Genomic DNA, 15,354 nt, shown 5'->3' with positions numbered 1-15,354 from the left:
TTTCCCTAGGAATACAAAATAGGAAGACAATGTTCCTGAAACTTTTCACAAATAAATTAATATATCTTTCTAGAAAAACACAAATAATTACCAGAATAAACACATTTTGATTTTTTTTTCTAAATTCTATTAAAGGCAGGTTTATTGGGAAGCTGTTCTTGGGTGGGTGAGTTCACTGGCCCCAAGGACCAAGGCCAGGGAACTCGCCACAGGGAAGGGGTCGGGGGTAAAAGAGAGAGAGAAAAAGAAAGAAGTGGGCAATCGTGCAGAGAAAGAAGAGAAGAGGATAGAGAGAGCCACATTTTGGTTTTTATTTGATCATTTTTTTTTAAATGTATGCATGAGTGTTTTGCCTGAATACATGAATGCAGTACCTATGAAGACCAGAAGAAGGCATCGAGTTCCTTGGAACTGGAGTTGCAGATTGTGGTGAGACACCGTGTGGGTACAGGGAATTGAATCTGGGTCCTCTGCAAGAGCAGCCAGTGCTCTTAACCACTGAGCCATCTCTCTAGCCCATCATTTTCAATTTGAAGAATATGGAAGTAGCATTTATTGAGAAGCAAAGAAATTTGCTGTAGGCATGAGGGGGCTCGAAAATGAGTTGTCTTAAATTCTACATCTACACTGCAACTACTACTACTGATATAGTTTTATAAATACTACAATGATTGATGATGATGATGATGATGATGATGATGAGGCCTTGCATGTGCTAGAGAAGTGCTCCACCTAATATCCACCACCCTACATAAGGAAATACTTCCAAATAGCCTGAAACAAGCCATTCAACATTCTTCTTTTGTTTTGTTTTTGGTTTTTCGAGACAGGGTTTCTCTGTGTAGCCCTGGCTGTCCTAGAACTCACTCTGTAGACCAGGGTGGCCTCGAACTCAGAAATCTGCCTGCCTCTGCCTCCCAAGTGCTAAGATTAAAGGTGTGCGCCACCACCGCCCAGCTACCATTCAACATTCTTATCAACTTATCAGAGCACAGAGAAGCAAAAGACATTCATTTTCTGAGAAAGCCACATAAAAAATTAAATAAATAAATGAATAAATAAATAAAATTCCATAACATTGTTTTTTAAAAAATCAATACTCTGTGATCACTAGAAATGACACAAAATAAACATGGCATTATCAAGGGGACCTAGCATGATATAGGAATGTAGTGATACTCCAAATTAGGAAATATGCCAATAAACATCTCTAACTGTATATTTTGGCTTTATGTATGTACTATGCATGTGTGCTCAAATGTATATGGATGGGTACATAGGCATGTGTGTGCATATGTGTGTGCAGCCCCAAGGCTGACCCTTGGTATCTTTCTCAATCGCCATCCATGTTATATGTTGAAGCAGAGTCTCTCATTGAGCCCAGAGCTCACCCTTCAGCTAGTCTGGCTTGTTAGCTCGCTTCAGGGTTTCCTTGTCTTTGAGAGGATCACAGGTAGGCTACCACAGCAGCCCGGTTTTATGTGGATTCAGAGGATCCAAGTTCTTGTCCCCATGCTTGCTCAGCAAGTACTACGCCTGCTGAGCCATCTCCTTTATGTCCCTATTTTAGTTTTAAAGAAAGAAAATCTTAAAAATTAAGCTGGGTGGTGGTGGCGCACACCTTTAATCCCAGCACTTTGGAGGCAGAGGCAGGCGGATTTCTGAGTTCGAGGCCAGCCTGGTCTACAGAGTGAGTTCCAGGACAGCCAGGACTACACAGAGAAATCCTGTCTCAAACACCCTCACCCCAAAAAAAGAAAGAAAGAAAGAAAGAAATAAAGAAGGAAAGAAAGAAAAGAAAATCTTAAAAATTTAGTTAGTAATGACAAAATATTCCCTCACTATCCACCAATGTTTCTGTCTAAACCCCTTTTTACTTCAAAATATTATCATTTTATTGATTCTATTTCCCTTGATAAGTCTAAGTTTTATTCTATTTATCAAAGGCTCGGATTATGATTGTATTTAACATTTTTTGCCCTCTGCACTGCTTTTTTTAATAAAATTTATTTTTTTTAATTTTTTTATGTATATGAGTACACTGTTGCTGTCTTCAGACACACCAGAAGAGGGCATCAGATCCCATTACAGATGGTTGTGAGGCACCTTGTGGTTGCTGGGAATTGACTCAGGACCTCTGGAAGAGCAGTCAGTGCTCTTAACCACGGAGCCATCTCTCCACCCCCTCCATACCCCGCATTGTTTGATTCAGTGATGTCTGTTTTTATCGTGAGTCTTTCTGTTTTACCTGCCACTCACAGCTCCTCGGCCCTTTCTCATGGATCCTTTTCTTCTTGTGTTTTTGTGTATAGTATCCATGCATGCTTACATGTGTGTGCTAGAGTACATGTGGGTGGAGGTGGATGGGTGACGTGACATGCGTGTGGAGGCCACAGGTTGGTACTAAGGTCCTTTTCTCCACAGCTCCCCACCTGTATTTTTGAGATAGAATCTCTCACTTGACCCCAGAGCTTTCCAGCTGAGAAGCCTGTCTCCTGTACTTTGGGATGCTAGGCAGGCAGCCATGTCCACCTTGCATTTAGGTGTTTATGTCAGTGCTGGGGATCCTAATTTCAGTGCTCATGCTTGCGTGGTAAGAACTCCACCCACAGAGATGCCTTTTACCCCACTGTCAGAACCGTCTCCATTCTCACGTGATGGAAACATTTAAGATTATGATTTCACCCCTGCTTACAGAGCTCTCTGCACTTTTCCGTATCGATGGGTCCATGCTTCCCCTTTCATTTTCTATAGAAACTGCAGATCTCTTTTCCTCAATGAATGGTCCATTCTCCTCCCTCTCCTCCTCCTCCCTCTCCCTATACCTCTCACCCTCCTAGGGAGCTTCCTATGGACTCAGATTGGCCTTGAACCTAAGATCCTCACACCTCATCCTCTGAGAGCTACACTTTGGGCATCACTGTGCCTGGCCTTGGATGATTCTCCCTGCCCCCCACCCCCAGACTTGTTAGTATTTTGATTCCTTAAAGAATAAGTAAACAAAAGCTTGCTGGCTGACAAGATGGCTTGGAGGTTCTGGAGACCTACATTTCATCTCCAGTCCCACAAGGTGGCAAGAGAAAACTGACTCCAGAGAGCCGTCCCTGACCGCCCCAGCACTGCTGTGGCACATGTGTTATTTGCCTGTGCATGCTCACTGCACACACGAGCACATGCAAGTGCACACGTGTACACAAGTCAAAAATTAACTTGATATAATTTGCTATCTGCTGCTATCAAGTGCCCAGACTCTACAGCTCCTGCCTTGGGAACCACTCAGCTTTCATTTGTCCTCACACATTTTGATGTTTACATGTATTCTATATGTTTGAGGAGCATGTGAACTCTTGTGTGTACTTATCATTTAGGATTTGGTAATTCCATCATTTAAATCTTGATGCTGTATTTTGTCCCCTCTGCCTGAGAATAGTCCATCTCTTGCTTGGATTTAGATTTTTCAACATTGTTAACCTTTCTGTGGATAACACTTTGTTCTTTGTCTCAGCTTTGCTTGAAGTTTGAAAGGCAATGGTCTCAGTGGCCCCTAACAAAACACTCTAAGGTATAGGCCACATGTGGGACCCAAGGATTTTTAAAATACAAAACATGGGCTTTTATCTAAAGAGTTTTAGGCTGTTAAATACTTTCTTTTAGTTCTTATTACTGTGTGTGTATTATGGTATGTGTGTGTATCGGTGTGTGTGCCACGGCGTGTAGGTGAAGTTCAGAAGACTGCAGGAGTTGGCTCTCTCATTCTACCATGTGGGTTCTAGGGTCGGAACTGACCATCCGTCTTTGAGATAAGTGCCTTCACCTGCTGAGCTCCCTCACTTGCCCTAACTAGATTTCTAAAACATCTGAAGCACTCTAAAAACATGCTAGATGCTACTTAACAGAACATAAAACTATGCCTGTACCTTTACACATTCCTGTCTTTTCTTTCCTTTTGTCTAAGTCTGAGAATGGCAAGAACTCTTAGCTTCAGTCAGAGGTTGGTTTCTGTGGTGCTGAAGTCAAAATGGAAGGAACTCACTCGGTTGTTGGCTTTAAGGTGCAGGGGATCAAACCATCTACACGTGTCAGGTAAGCACTTTGCTGTGGAGCGGCATGGCAGTCCTGCCAGAGGCTTGTCATGGAGAATGGTGCTTGCCTCTTTGATGTCTCAGGCTATACTCGGGCTTTGGAGTGGCTCCTTCTTGCTAATCTTGTATAATGGACTCAGCCAGTGTATGAACTGAGTACATGCTCCTGGATCCAAGAACTGATTAGATACAAGGAACAACGTAAGACCATGTATTCAAGTTTCTGTGTATGTGTGCCCATGCTTATGGGTCTCCATGTAGGTGTTCATGTACCTGCATGTGGAGACCAGTGGAGAAAACTAGATCAGTGAGCCTGGGGAACCACTTTCTCCACCTCCCCAGTGCTAGGATGTTTTTCTCCTTCCCTTCTTCCTTCCTTCCTTCCTTCCTTTCTCTCTCTCTCTCTCTCTCTTTCTCTCTCTCTCTCTCTTCCTCCCTTCCTCCCTCCCTTCCTTCCTTCCTTTCTTTCTTCCTTTCTTCCTTCCTTTCTTTCTTCTTTCCTTTCTTTCTTATTTTTTTATTTAGGTTTTCATATGACGCATGAGTGTCTGCATGCAAGTCAATGTAGTATATGTCTGATACCCATGGAAGCCAGAACCAGAGGGTTTCTGATTACCTGATACTGGAGTTATAGATGGTTGTGAGTCACCACGTGGGTGCTGGGAACAGAACCCAGGTCCTCTGCAGGAACCACCAGTGCTCTTAACAGCTGTGCCATCTCTCTAGCTCGTGTGGATTTTTTTTTTTAATGTGAGCTCTGGAAGTCAAACTCAGGTTGTGGAAGTGTTTTATTGACTAAGCCATCTCCCTACCCTTCATGCTATATCTTTAACTACAATCAAATGAAGCAAATTTAAAAAACAAAACAAAACAAAACAACAACAACAAAAACCCCCACCTTTTTAAGCCATCTTTGCCAAATATCCCATTTGATTGTTTTATTGTCAACGGTCTGGTCTCCATTGTGTATCAGGAGTCTTAAGATGCACTAGAATGAGGAAAATGTTTTTCAGTCTTTTGAAAGCTCAGTGTCTGATATGTGAAGAGAAGCAGCTCACAGGATTGCTCCTGCAGCAGAACCAGGTGTTGGTTATGGTAAAGAGGTTTTAAAACAGAATTGTACTTTCCTGGACAATATCTATTTTAAAGATATTTTAATTTATTTATTTTGTGTATTCCTGCATATAGGCTAATATACCATGGCACATGTGTGGAGGTCAGGGAACAGTTGGTAGGAATTGGTTCTCTCCTTCCCTCTTGTAGGTTCCATAGACTGAACTCAGTTTGTCAGGCTTGAGAGCAAGCACCTTTACTCACTGTGCCATTTCATCAGCTCAATATCTACTTCTTCTTTCTCTTCCTTCAGTGCTATGCTTTCTCACTAACAGACATCTGTGATTGTTACTACACTGGCCGTGTGAGTGTGTCTGAGTGTGTGAGGAGTATGAGTGTGAGTGTGTGTGTTATTCTCCACAGTGAAGCAATACTCTAAGATGCTTTTGCACAAATCCTCTCCCCTCCACAGCTAAGGTTCTGTTTCTTTTACTTTGTATTCTGGTTATTTTAGGCATCCTTTGTCTCTTCTCCGTGCACCTCTGGCTCGCTTTGCATTAGGCAGGCCCGGAAGCATGACAAGGCTAGCTTTGAAAGGATCTAGTCTGCCAGGCTTTGTCTGTGCTGTTCCACTGGGTGGCATTTCGTCCTTCCTGAGGTCAACAGCCTCTGCCTGTCTTTTGCAGCATGAATCATGCTGTCCTTGTGCTGACAATGTTCTATTTTTAATAACCTGTCCATTTGTGCCTTACTCTCAGACACACACCTTGGGCTTAGTGCCCACCCACAATCCTGACTGAAGAAGAGTGTTTTCAACTTAGCAAACACTTCTGAGAAGCTCTGAGTTCAGGGCTCTGAGAAGCTCTGAGTTCAGGGCGCTTTTCAAGGGAATTCATGATGATTCTCTGGCCTCTTCTAATTTAATTACCGTTCTTGACTAATTTATTTATTCAATGTCAGGAGGGGTTAAGGTAATTTTGGGTTTGAACTAAGAATTAAATGCATCCATGCATGTCCTATAGGCTTTATTAGTCATTTCTCTGCCTCTATTCCCAGCCCAGAGAAAGGCTGTGCTGTTTGGGCATTGTTACTCAATTACCATTTATCTACACATACATTTAAGCAATGAAAGAAGATAAAGCTGAAGGAAGAAGAGGAACAGAGGGTCTGAGCCTGTAAGAAGAACTAGAAACAGCCGCTGTGCAGGCTGGGAAGTGCTGAGCAGGAGGACTGGATGCCAATGGTCCTGAGGCCTGGAGCCTCTGAAACAACAGCAGCTTGGGATGTGTTCCCTGGCCACTAGCCAAGCACCGGAGGCAAAAAGCTTCGTAAATTAGTTTTGATCACTGCCTGGCATTTCCCATTTTCAGCTTATAGAGAGGCCACCATGTAATTTGTATATCTTCTCTTTGAAGAATTACTTTTGACATTCACATTAAATATTGTGCCATGTGATAACTTATTTAGCCACCTTATAATGTGTGCCGCAATTAATTCTTTTTAATTGGGTTCTTTGTTCATCCTTCTGCTTCTGTCATGACTTCCCCTTCCTTAATTTCTTTCTTCTTCTAAGTTAGTTTTAATGATGTGAGTAACACTTGAAGGCTTAACTTCTTATCAAATCCAGGTTGATCTGAGTTGTCTTTCTCCCTCCATAGAAGTACAGAAGTAGCTATTCCTATGAATGCATGTGTGTATGTGTGTGCATCAAGTGTTTAGGTCATTGTCCACACCATGCATATGTCAAGTGCAGATGCCAGAGTTGACTCCCCCTAGTTTATTTTTTTATTGCCGTGCTAAAGATCATAACTAAAAACAACTTGAAAAGGAAAGGGTTTATTCAGCTTATATATCCCTGTGGCCGTACATTACCTGAGGGAAACCGAACTCAGGCAGTAACCTAGAGGCAGGACCTGAAGCAGAGACTATGAAAGAACCCTTCTCACTGACTTGGTCCTCATGGCTTACTCAGCCTGCTCCCTTACATCACTCAGGGCTACCCCAGGGGCCTTCCCACATCAATCATTAATCAAGGAGATGCTCCACTGAGTTAACCACAGGCCAGTCTGATAGAAATGTTTTCTCATTTTCTCTCTCTTTTCAGATAACTCTAGCTGTGTCAAGAAGACAAAAACTAGCTAGCTAACTAACTAATTAACTAACTAACTAACTAATGAGAATATTGACATCAGATGTCTTCCTGGCTCAACTGCACACCACTTAATAGTTTTAAACAGGATCCTTCACTGAACTCAGAGCTCATCAATTCAGTATGGCAGCCTGGACAGCAAATCCTGCCTGCTAAGACTATAGTCACTCACAGCCACACATGGTTTTTTCAGTAGGTGCTGAGGACTGAACTTCTGACTTCACATCCATAGCATCCAGGTATCCTGACTGCTTCCTGTTTATCTATGGGTCTACCTTTTTTTTGTTGTTGTTTTGTTTTTTTGAGACAGGGTTTCTCTGTGTAGCCCTGGCTGTCCTGGAACTCACTCTGTAGACCAGGCTGGCCTCGAACTCAGAAATCCTCCTGTCACTGTCTCCCAAGTGCTGGGATTAAAGGCATGCACCACCACTGCCCGGCTACCATTTGCTTTTTTAAAGGCTTATTGTTATTTTATATATGTTTTGCCTACAATGTAGGTCTGTGTGCCTTCTGTATGCAGTGCCCAGGAAGGCCAGAAGAGGGCATCAGTTCCCCTTGAACTAGAGTAATTATGGCTGTAAGCCATCATGTGGGTGCTTGGAATGGAACCCAAGTACTCTGGAAGAGCAACCAGTGCTCTAAACCACCAAGCCATTTCTCCAGATCCCATCTAGCCTTCATCTTAAAAGCACAGCATTAAGAAATTGTTACATGGTCCAACTTGATTTCGCTCCATCCCCCTAGTAATACATCTTCGATCTAGCTGTGTGTCTGTTTTTAAATCTGGCCTAAAGGTCTTCAGGATGGATACATGGTAGACTTTACCGTTGTTTGATGGCTTTGACATGGTCAGACGAGGTCAGGGCTATAGGAGTGGCTCTGGCCAGTGGCTGCTGTCAAGGAGATTGCAGGATATTTCTCCCACCAACCTCTCTGGGGACCTACTCAGACAGCGGTCCTTTAGGGAAGGACACTGAGCAGAGGACCAGTGGCTGCATTGTTATCTCAGGGGACCAGAGCCTTCCTGGCCATAAAGCAGCCACACGTTGCTCTTCAGCACTTCAAAGGTGGGTGCTGTGAGTATGAAACTGTAGTTTTAGCTTTATTTAATTTTTTTAAATCTCAAGTGCTGAGATTGCGGGGAGGAACCCTTCGATTTTTGCTTGTGGGGATGAAAATCAGTGCAGCCTCTACAGCCGTCCCCACAGAGGAGAATGACCAATGTTTAAAAGGACAACAGATAGTTTCCTGTAAAATAAAAGAATGTGTTCAAACATAAATTAATTAAAGAGGTGGAAAATCAGTACATTTTAACTGAACTGTGTCATTAAGATGCTGCTAATGGCAGTTAGTGTTAATTAGCCACAGCTCAACAGAATCTAGAATCCCGAGGGAGATGAGCCTCTGGTCACCCCTGTGGGGAGGATCACCTTGATTACTGATGTGGGGGGCATTTCCCTGGGCAAGGGATCCTTTGCTCATGAAAGGGTGACCCTATGCTTTGATCACTAATATGGCTTTCATACTGTCTTCTGACTGTGGACATAACATGACCAGCTGCTTCAAGCTCCCATGGCCACGACTTCCACCCCAATAGACTATGAACTGTGAGCCAAAAGTAATCCTTTCATCCTTAAATGGCTTTTTTCCACCTGAATCTTGTTTCTTTTTTGTTTTGTTTTGATTTGTTTTAAAATCACAGCAACAGAAAAGAAACCAAGACACCGCCCAGTTAAAGTTGGATATAGTCACTGCAAACGCCTTCCAAATTTATCAAGGCGCCCTGCCAACTCACAATTGTGGAAGGAATTGTTGTAATCTTTTTACATTTGGCATCGAAGAGTTTTCGGTTAGCTATGAGAATCTTGTTCCTGCCGTGCCAGGTGGTGCTCCAGAAATGCAGACTCATCGGGATCTCCAAACAGGAGGAAAACTGATGTTTCCCTCTACTGCCTTGATCCACCGTGTAAGATAGACTCAAAATATCTGTGCGGCGTTCAGGAGCAGACTAGAAAGTGTCATGGACACAGTTGCTAAAACGGCTCAGTGTTGTATGTACAGCGCTATGAATCACCACCAGTGTATGGAACCCGTGAAAGATGCAAGGCTGTGAATACAGGGAGGCTGGGACTATGCCAACGTTTGTTGCCTAAATTGTGCACGACTTTACAAAGACTCACAGGACTGTCGGTCCCAATTCAAGATTTTCTTGAAACAAAACGACATGCTTTGCCAGGAACTTTGTAGTCAAAGACAGAAAATGACAGTGATTTCCATTTTGTTTTTTCACCATTATGTCATCATCACAGTGTATATGAAGATAAACCTGAAGTTCACAGGGAAAGAAAAACATGCTTTTGCCCTATTTAGGAAGAGATTGGAATTTATATTAAAATCTAACTTTTCATGATGCAAAACCGTAACTACAATTTTGTGCACTTTCAAACACAGATCCAGGGCTGGAGAGATGGCTCAGTGGTTAAGAGCACTGGCTATTCTTCCTGATGACCCAGGCTCCCAGAACTCACAAGGCAGCTCACAACTGTCTGTAACAGGTCTGGGAATCCCACACCCTCTTATCGCCTTCACAGACACTGCATACAGGTGGTACACAGACAGATGTGAGGACAAAACACCCATATACATAAAACAAATAAATCTTTTTAAAAATGAAGCTATATAAAAAACACTTTCAGTGGTAGTCACTAACACTATGTTAATTTCCTGCAAAAGCTACAAGAAAAATTTGAAGAATGTATTGCTGGTAGTTACATGCTTTGAGTTATTTTTCAGTGTATATAACTTCCTTTGCACCCCACACTCAAAATTCAGAGAAAATGGCTTGACACGGTTTGGACAAAAGCAGTTTTAAAGCCACTGAAACAGACAAGCAGAACTTCAATGTCAAACAATTGTGACCAAGATTGCTGTGGAGGAAATACATATTAGAAGGTGAAAGTTCTGGGCTTTTTGTGCAACTCCTAACAGTGGGAGCAGGGGCTGCCTCTGACTCTGGTGCCTGCCTTTGGGACCCCTTCTTCCTACTGGGCCTTGTCTATCCCTAACAGGAGAGGAGGTACCCAGTCTTACCTCAACTTGCTATGCCAGGGCTGGTTGATATCCATGGGAAGCCTGACCTTCACTGAAGAGAAATGGAGGAGGAGGAGATGGGGGTAGAAGGGGGAGTGGAGGTGGGGAGGAAGGGACTGGGAGGACAAGAGGGAGGGGAGACTGTGGTCTGGATGGAAAATAAATAAATAATAAAATATTTTTAAAAAGAAAGTAAAAGCTCGCTGGGTATTTACATCACCAATGGGAAGATGTGACTGTACATCTAGAACAACGTGGGTACATGATTCCTTTTCAACTGTGAATATAAATGTAGATAATTCTACATCTATAACAGGAGCAGAACACACCTACATTAGATCATAATACATCTAATGGAAGTTGAACATCAGAATTGAACTGTGCTTTAAGAGCTAAAAAAATAAATTTAAAACAAAACAACAACAACCCCTGGGTTTCAAAGACTTAAAAAGAACACAACACTGGATAATGTTTATATTGGTCACATGTTGACCTGGTATTTTAGAAGTAACTGGATTCAATGAAATGTTAAATTAGTTTCATATGTTTCTTTCTATCTTTAAATGAAGACACAGCTAGCTACCAAAACACTTGAAAATTTCATGTGCAGGGCTGTGACTCAGCGGTATAGCATTTATCTAGCATGCTGAAGGTGCTGGGCTTGATACCTATCACTGCTAAATACATACATATACATACATACACACATACATACATACACACATACAACAGACAGACATGGCTTATGTTTTTATTTTATTTTATTCTACAATGTAAAGCTAGAATCACTTCCCTTGTTTTGAACATCTTTTCTCCTGGGAGAATCATCTCCTGAGAGAAGGTCTAACAAGAGCACATTGTAAGGCACCTGACTTCTGTCCCCAAACTGAAGGATCTGTCTAGACAGGGACCTGAGCTGTTGGATACTGACTCCTGGGACTTCGACTCTGCAGTAGGTAGAGCCAAGACAGTGCTATCTGGAGTCTAACTGAACAGTGCTGTCACTGATGGGGATGGATAGTGGAGACGTGTGGCTAAGAAGACGTGCCAAGCCCCAAAGCCCAGTGAGATAGGAAAGCCTCCACAGGGAACAGAAAGATAGAGGCTGGAAAGCAGGGCACGTGGAAAAGGGAGAGACCGTGTTGTGGAGGATGAATTCCTGGGGCAGAGAAGCTACAATTGAGAATGAATGGTGGGGCTGTATGCCTGCACTGCAGGGATACCTAAGGCAAGCAGACAGAAATGCAGGCACAGGAGAGGCTGCCCGCCCTGATCAGCAGTGCTGAGAAAACATCCTCTTGAGTTTGGGAGTGAGAACCTGGGTTAATTAATGAAAAAGACTCTCAGGACTACTGTTGCCATGGCAACCATGAAAGGCGTAGTGGGGATTTTGTGCAGACAAAAGAAGCAACAAGTGTTATCTCCTCCTTTTTTTCCCTCCTGCCTGGATGCATAGAGGTGGGGGTTCCCTCATCCTACCTCCTCTGTAGCCCAGGCCAAACAGCAGTGTGGATGGGGAAGATCCTGTCCTTAGTCAAGAGGGACTTAGAGGTTTGTATGCTCAGTCTCTCTGACTATATGTTTAGGTTTGAATAAGGATTCAGGCTTATGACTGGCCTCTTGTACCCAGTCTTCTGCCCTAGTTCCAAGGTCACTTCTCCCTGCCCCCTTTTCCTCGACCTGAACCCTTGCTCCAACTATTCCATACAATGTTGTATGGAATAGAACATTCGGTTCCCAGGAGTTGGAAGTGATTTGGGGACCCTAGCCCAGTGAGTGACCAATTACTACCCAGTGCCTGCGGCTCACACCTTGCCTGACCATCGCCCTGAGGGTAGATGCTCTTAGACTCCCTCGGGGTATAACTACACCTGTAACAAAATGCTTTGATCCCTTGGTGTCTGACTACCAGCTTAAGATGTTCCTTTGTACATTCTGTTCTGCCAGCCTTTCCCCAGGGTGTCATTGCTACAGTGTATGCCCAGATATCTGCTTAATCAGGAAAGCCAGCTCAGGCAGGTCCTCAGTGGTGTTCAATAAGCCTGGAAGAATCTCAAACAGACCCAGTCAAACTCAATCTACAAATACAGGTTTTTTTTGAAGCTTTTACTTTAATCAATAATATTGAACTAAGTCATTCTCTCCCTTTAACTTTTCCAAGTGACTGGCTTATTTGGCAACCTCCTTTTGACTGAATTCCAGATGTTTGTATAGTTCACTTGATGTATTCCAGCTGCCTGGCACATGGTGGGTTCTCAACTAATAATCACTGAATGGACAGAAAAAAATGGTAATTCTGCCTCTTAAGAGATATGAATATATATTATCAATGACTGCTTATCAGGGCTTACACTTAACACTCAGGCTATACCTGAGTGTTATTACAATAACTTATGTGGGTTTTGTTTGCCAATACTTGGCTTAAGAAACTCCTTCATAAAATAAATAAATAAATTAAAAAAAAAAAGAAAAGAAAGGAAACTCCTTCATAGAAATAAGTGGAATTATATGAAACTGGAGCCTTCTTCCCTTCCCATTTTGGTGGGCTTTACTTCCTGTTTGCTGTACAGCATTTGTAGTGACCAATGTTAGCTGCCATTAACCAGCAGACCTCTACAGACCCCTTCAGCCAGCTTTTTGTCTGTGGTTTCCTCTTGGATTTCCAGAGGAACCTGCTAATTGGTCTCCCTGACTCCCTCCCCCTCTGACCTCCCCATGCATCCACTGCAAGCAGCCACTGCTTTTTATGACACTGTGCAGTGCATTGATGAGAGCCTGGATAGCAGAATGGCCAGATGAGTCATGGCCAAGCTGTTTGGAGATGGACATATGTTTGGCCAGAAAAAAAAAAAAAAAACCTTCAAAAGGTGATTTCTGCCATGGCAGTATGGATATTAGTTGCTGTCTTTGGGTCTTAGGGTCTAAATTTCAAATCTTTGACTTCAAGCGTATTCAACACGTCAGGATTGTGAGTGGCTGCTTCCTCTGATGACTCGGGCGACACCTCAGGCTGCAAGGACGGATCCCTATCCCCCACTGTGAGATACATTACCTGTTCCATTCCTCAGGCAGTGGGGTATCTTGAGATCCAGGACACCTGGCTTCTAGGCCGGGCTCTGCCACTAGTTGCATGACTTTAGGCAAATCACATCACCTCTCTGAGCCTCAGTGTCCACACCTGAGAAATGAAGGGATTACAGATTAGTCGTTGGCCACCGAATACCCATCCCCCACCTCAGACACAGCCCAAGTGTGTTTTCATAGGAAATGCAGGCACTGCAAGCAACTCCTGGTACAACCTCTGCCTGTATCCCTTTCCTTCAAGAAAGTCTATTATAACAAAGGGAAGAATAAAGAAATGTGAACCTGTGGTGGTTTAAATATGCTTGGCTCAGAGGGTGGCCCTATTGGGAGGTGTGGCTTTGTTGGAGGAAGTATGTCACTGTGGGGTGGGCTTTAAGACCCTCCTTCTGGCTGCCTTGAAGCAAGTCTTCTGTTTGCCTTCAGAACAAGATATAGAATTATTCAGCTCCTCCAGCACCATGCTTCTTGCTTTGATGATGATAAGGGACTGAACCTCTGAACTGTAAGCCAGCCCAAATGAAATGCTATCCTTTATAAGAGTTGTCTTGGTCATGGTGTCTCTTCACAGCAATGAAACCCTAAGACAAATGCTTTCATTAATATTTAAAAAATAACCCATCTTTGGTCTGGGGCTCTTGCTAAGTGTAAGAGCACACAACTAGGAAAGAAACAAAACAAATCACACTTAGTGTTTTAACTACAATAGAGTTAGTTAAAGTGTAAGTCTCTAGTAGTTACACTTACTGAGAACTTAAATATATAGTTTCAAGTGAGGGGGAGAGGGAGAGGAAAGCACAAGTTGGGAAGGAAGGCGCCGAGGGGCTTTGGCAGTTGCTGGGCAGCTGAACATGCCTGCTAGTTTGAGGATCCCAGGGTCAGCAGCTGGGTGCAGTGGATAAGAGCTCTGGCTTTGGAGTCAGACTACCCAGCTGAAGATCTTAGTTGCCCAGGTGAGTGCTAATTTATTACTAATGTTAAATACAACTTTTATACAAGGTCCCTGTCTTAGTTTCCTTTCCCATGGCTATGATGAAACCCTTGACTACTGTGATGGCGGTCACAGAACCCTGAGGGAGCTGGTCAGGCCGTATCCATAATTAAACAGAGAGAAGGTCCCGTGTGGGGACACACACCTTTAACCCCAGCACTGTGAAGGCAGAAGCAGGTAGATCTCTGTGAGTTCAAGGCCAGCTTGGTCTACATAATGAATTCCAGGCCAGCCAAAGCTTTCCTTTTTACTCCTTGGTTTTTCGAGACAGAGTTTCTCTGTGTAGCCCTGGCTGTCCTGGAACTCACTCTGTAGACCAGGCTTGTCTTGAACTCAGAAATCCACCTGCCTCTGCCTCCCAAGGGCTGGGATTAAAGGCGTGTGTCACCACTGCTCCATTAGCCAAAGCTATACAGTAAGACCTTGTCTCAAACAAAACAAAACGAACAAACAAGAAAAATACAACAAAAAATCCACTAACCAGCAAGGCCCCAAAATGCAAACAAGTAATGGCCGCTTGCGTGCAGTGAAGAAACGCACATCTGTACCCGTGATGCAGGAAATGAGAGTCTGACATCTCCGGTGCCGTCATTTCATGGCTCATTTGGGCTCATTCAGGACTCCAATGTAGAGCCCGGCTCATCTGGTTCATAGGTTTCATGAGTCACCTTATGCAACTCCTCCTTTTGTGAACTACGTTGACAGCTGCCAAACAGAGTGATTTCTAAGGTCCTGCCTAGCGTCCAGCAGATGGAACATTGCCCGTGTCACCCTACCTGGTTCTCTTTATTATGTTATTGTCTAAGAGGAATGCCACTTAGCTATGCTCATAACTTGATGCATCAGAATTTATATTTGTTATCTTCTTTTTTTAAAAGATTTATTTATTTATTTTATGTGTATGAATA

At 43.2% G+C, this 15,354-nt stretch overlaps 1 protein-coding gene across 4 annotated transcripts in view; it reads right to left on the bottom strand.

The window, feature by feature from the left end:
• The window catches only part of Tnrc6a (trinucleotide repeat containing adaptor 6A), a 160,707-nt gene that overhangs the window by 120,336 nt on the left and 25,017 nt on the right, over positions 1-15,354 (bottom strand). For all 4 annotated transcript variants that reach the window (XM_031388189.1, XM_031388187.1, XM_031388188.1 and 1 more), the window contains exon 2: positions 13,427-13,552. In XM_031388189.1, coding sequence (XP_031244049.1) covers positions 13,427-13,506 — 80 coding nt within the window. In that variant the 5' untranslated portion in view covers positions 13,507-13,552. The remainder of the gene's footprint in view (positions 1-13,426; positions 13,553-15,354) is intronic.

The sequence above is a fragment of the Mastomys coucha genome, unplaced genomic scaffold (assembly GCF_008632895.1).
Source record: "Mastomys coucha isolate ucsf_1 unplaced genomic scaffold, UCSF_Mcou_1 pScaffold21, whole genome shotgun sequence".
In the NCBI taxonomy this organism is placed as follows: domain Eukaryota; kingdom Metazoa; phylum Chordata; class Mammalia; order Rodentia; family Muridae; genus Mastomys; species Mastomys coucha.
This window is presented reverse-complemented; position numbering and strand designations above follow the sequence as displayed.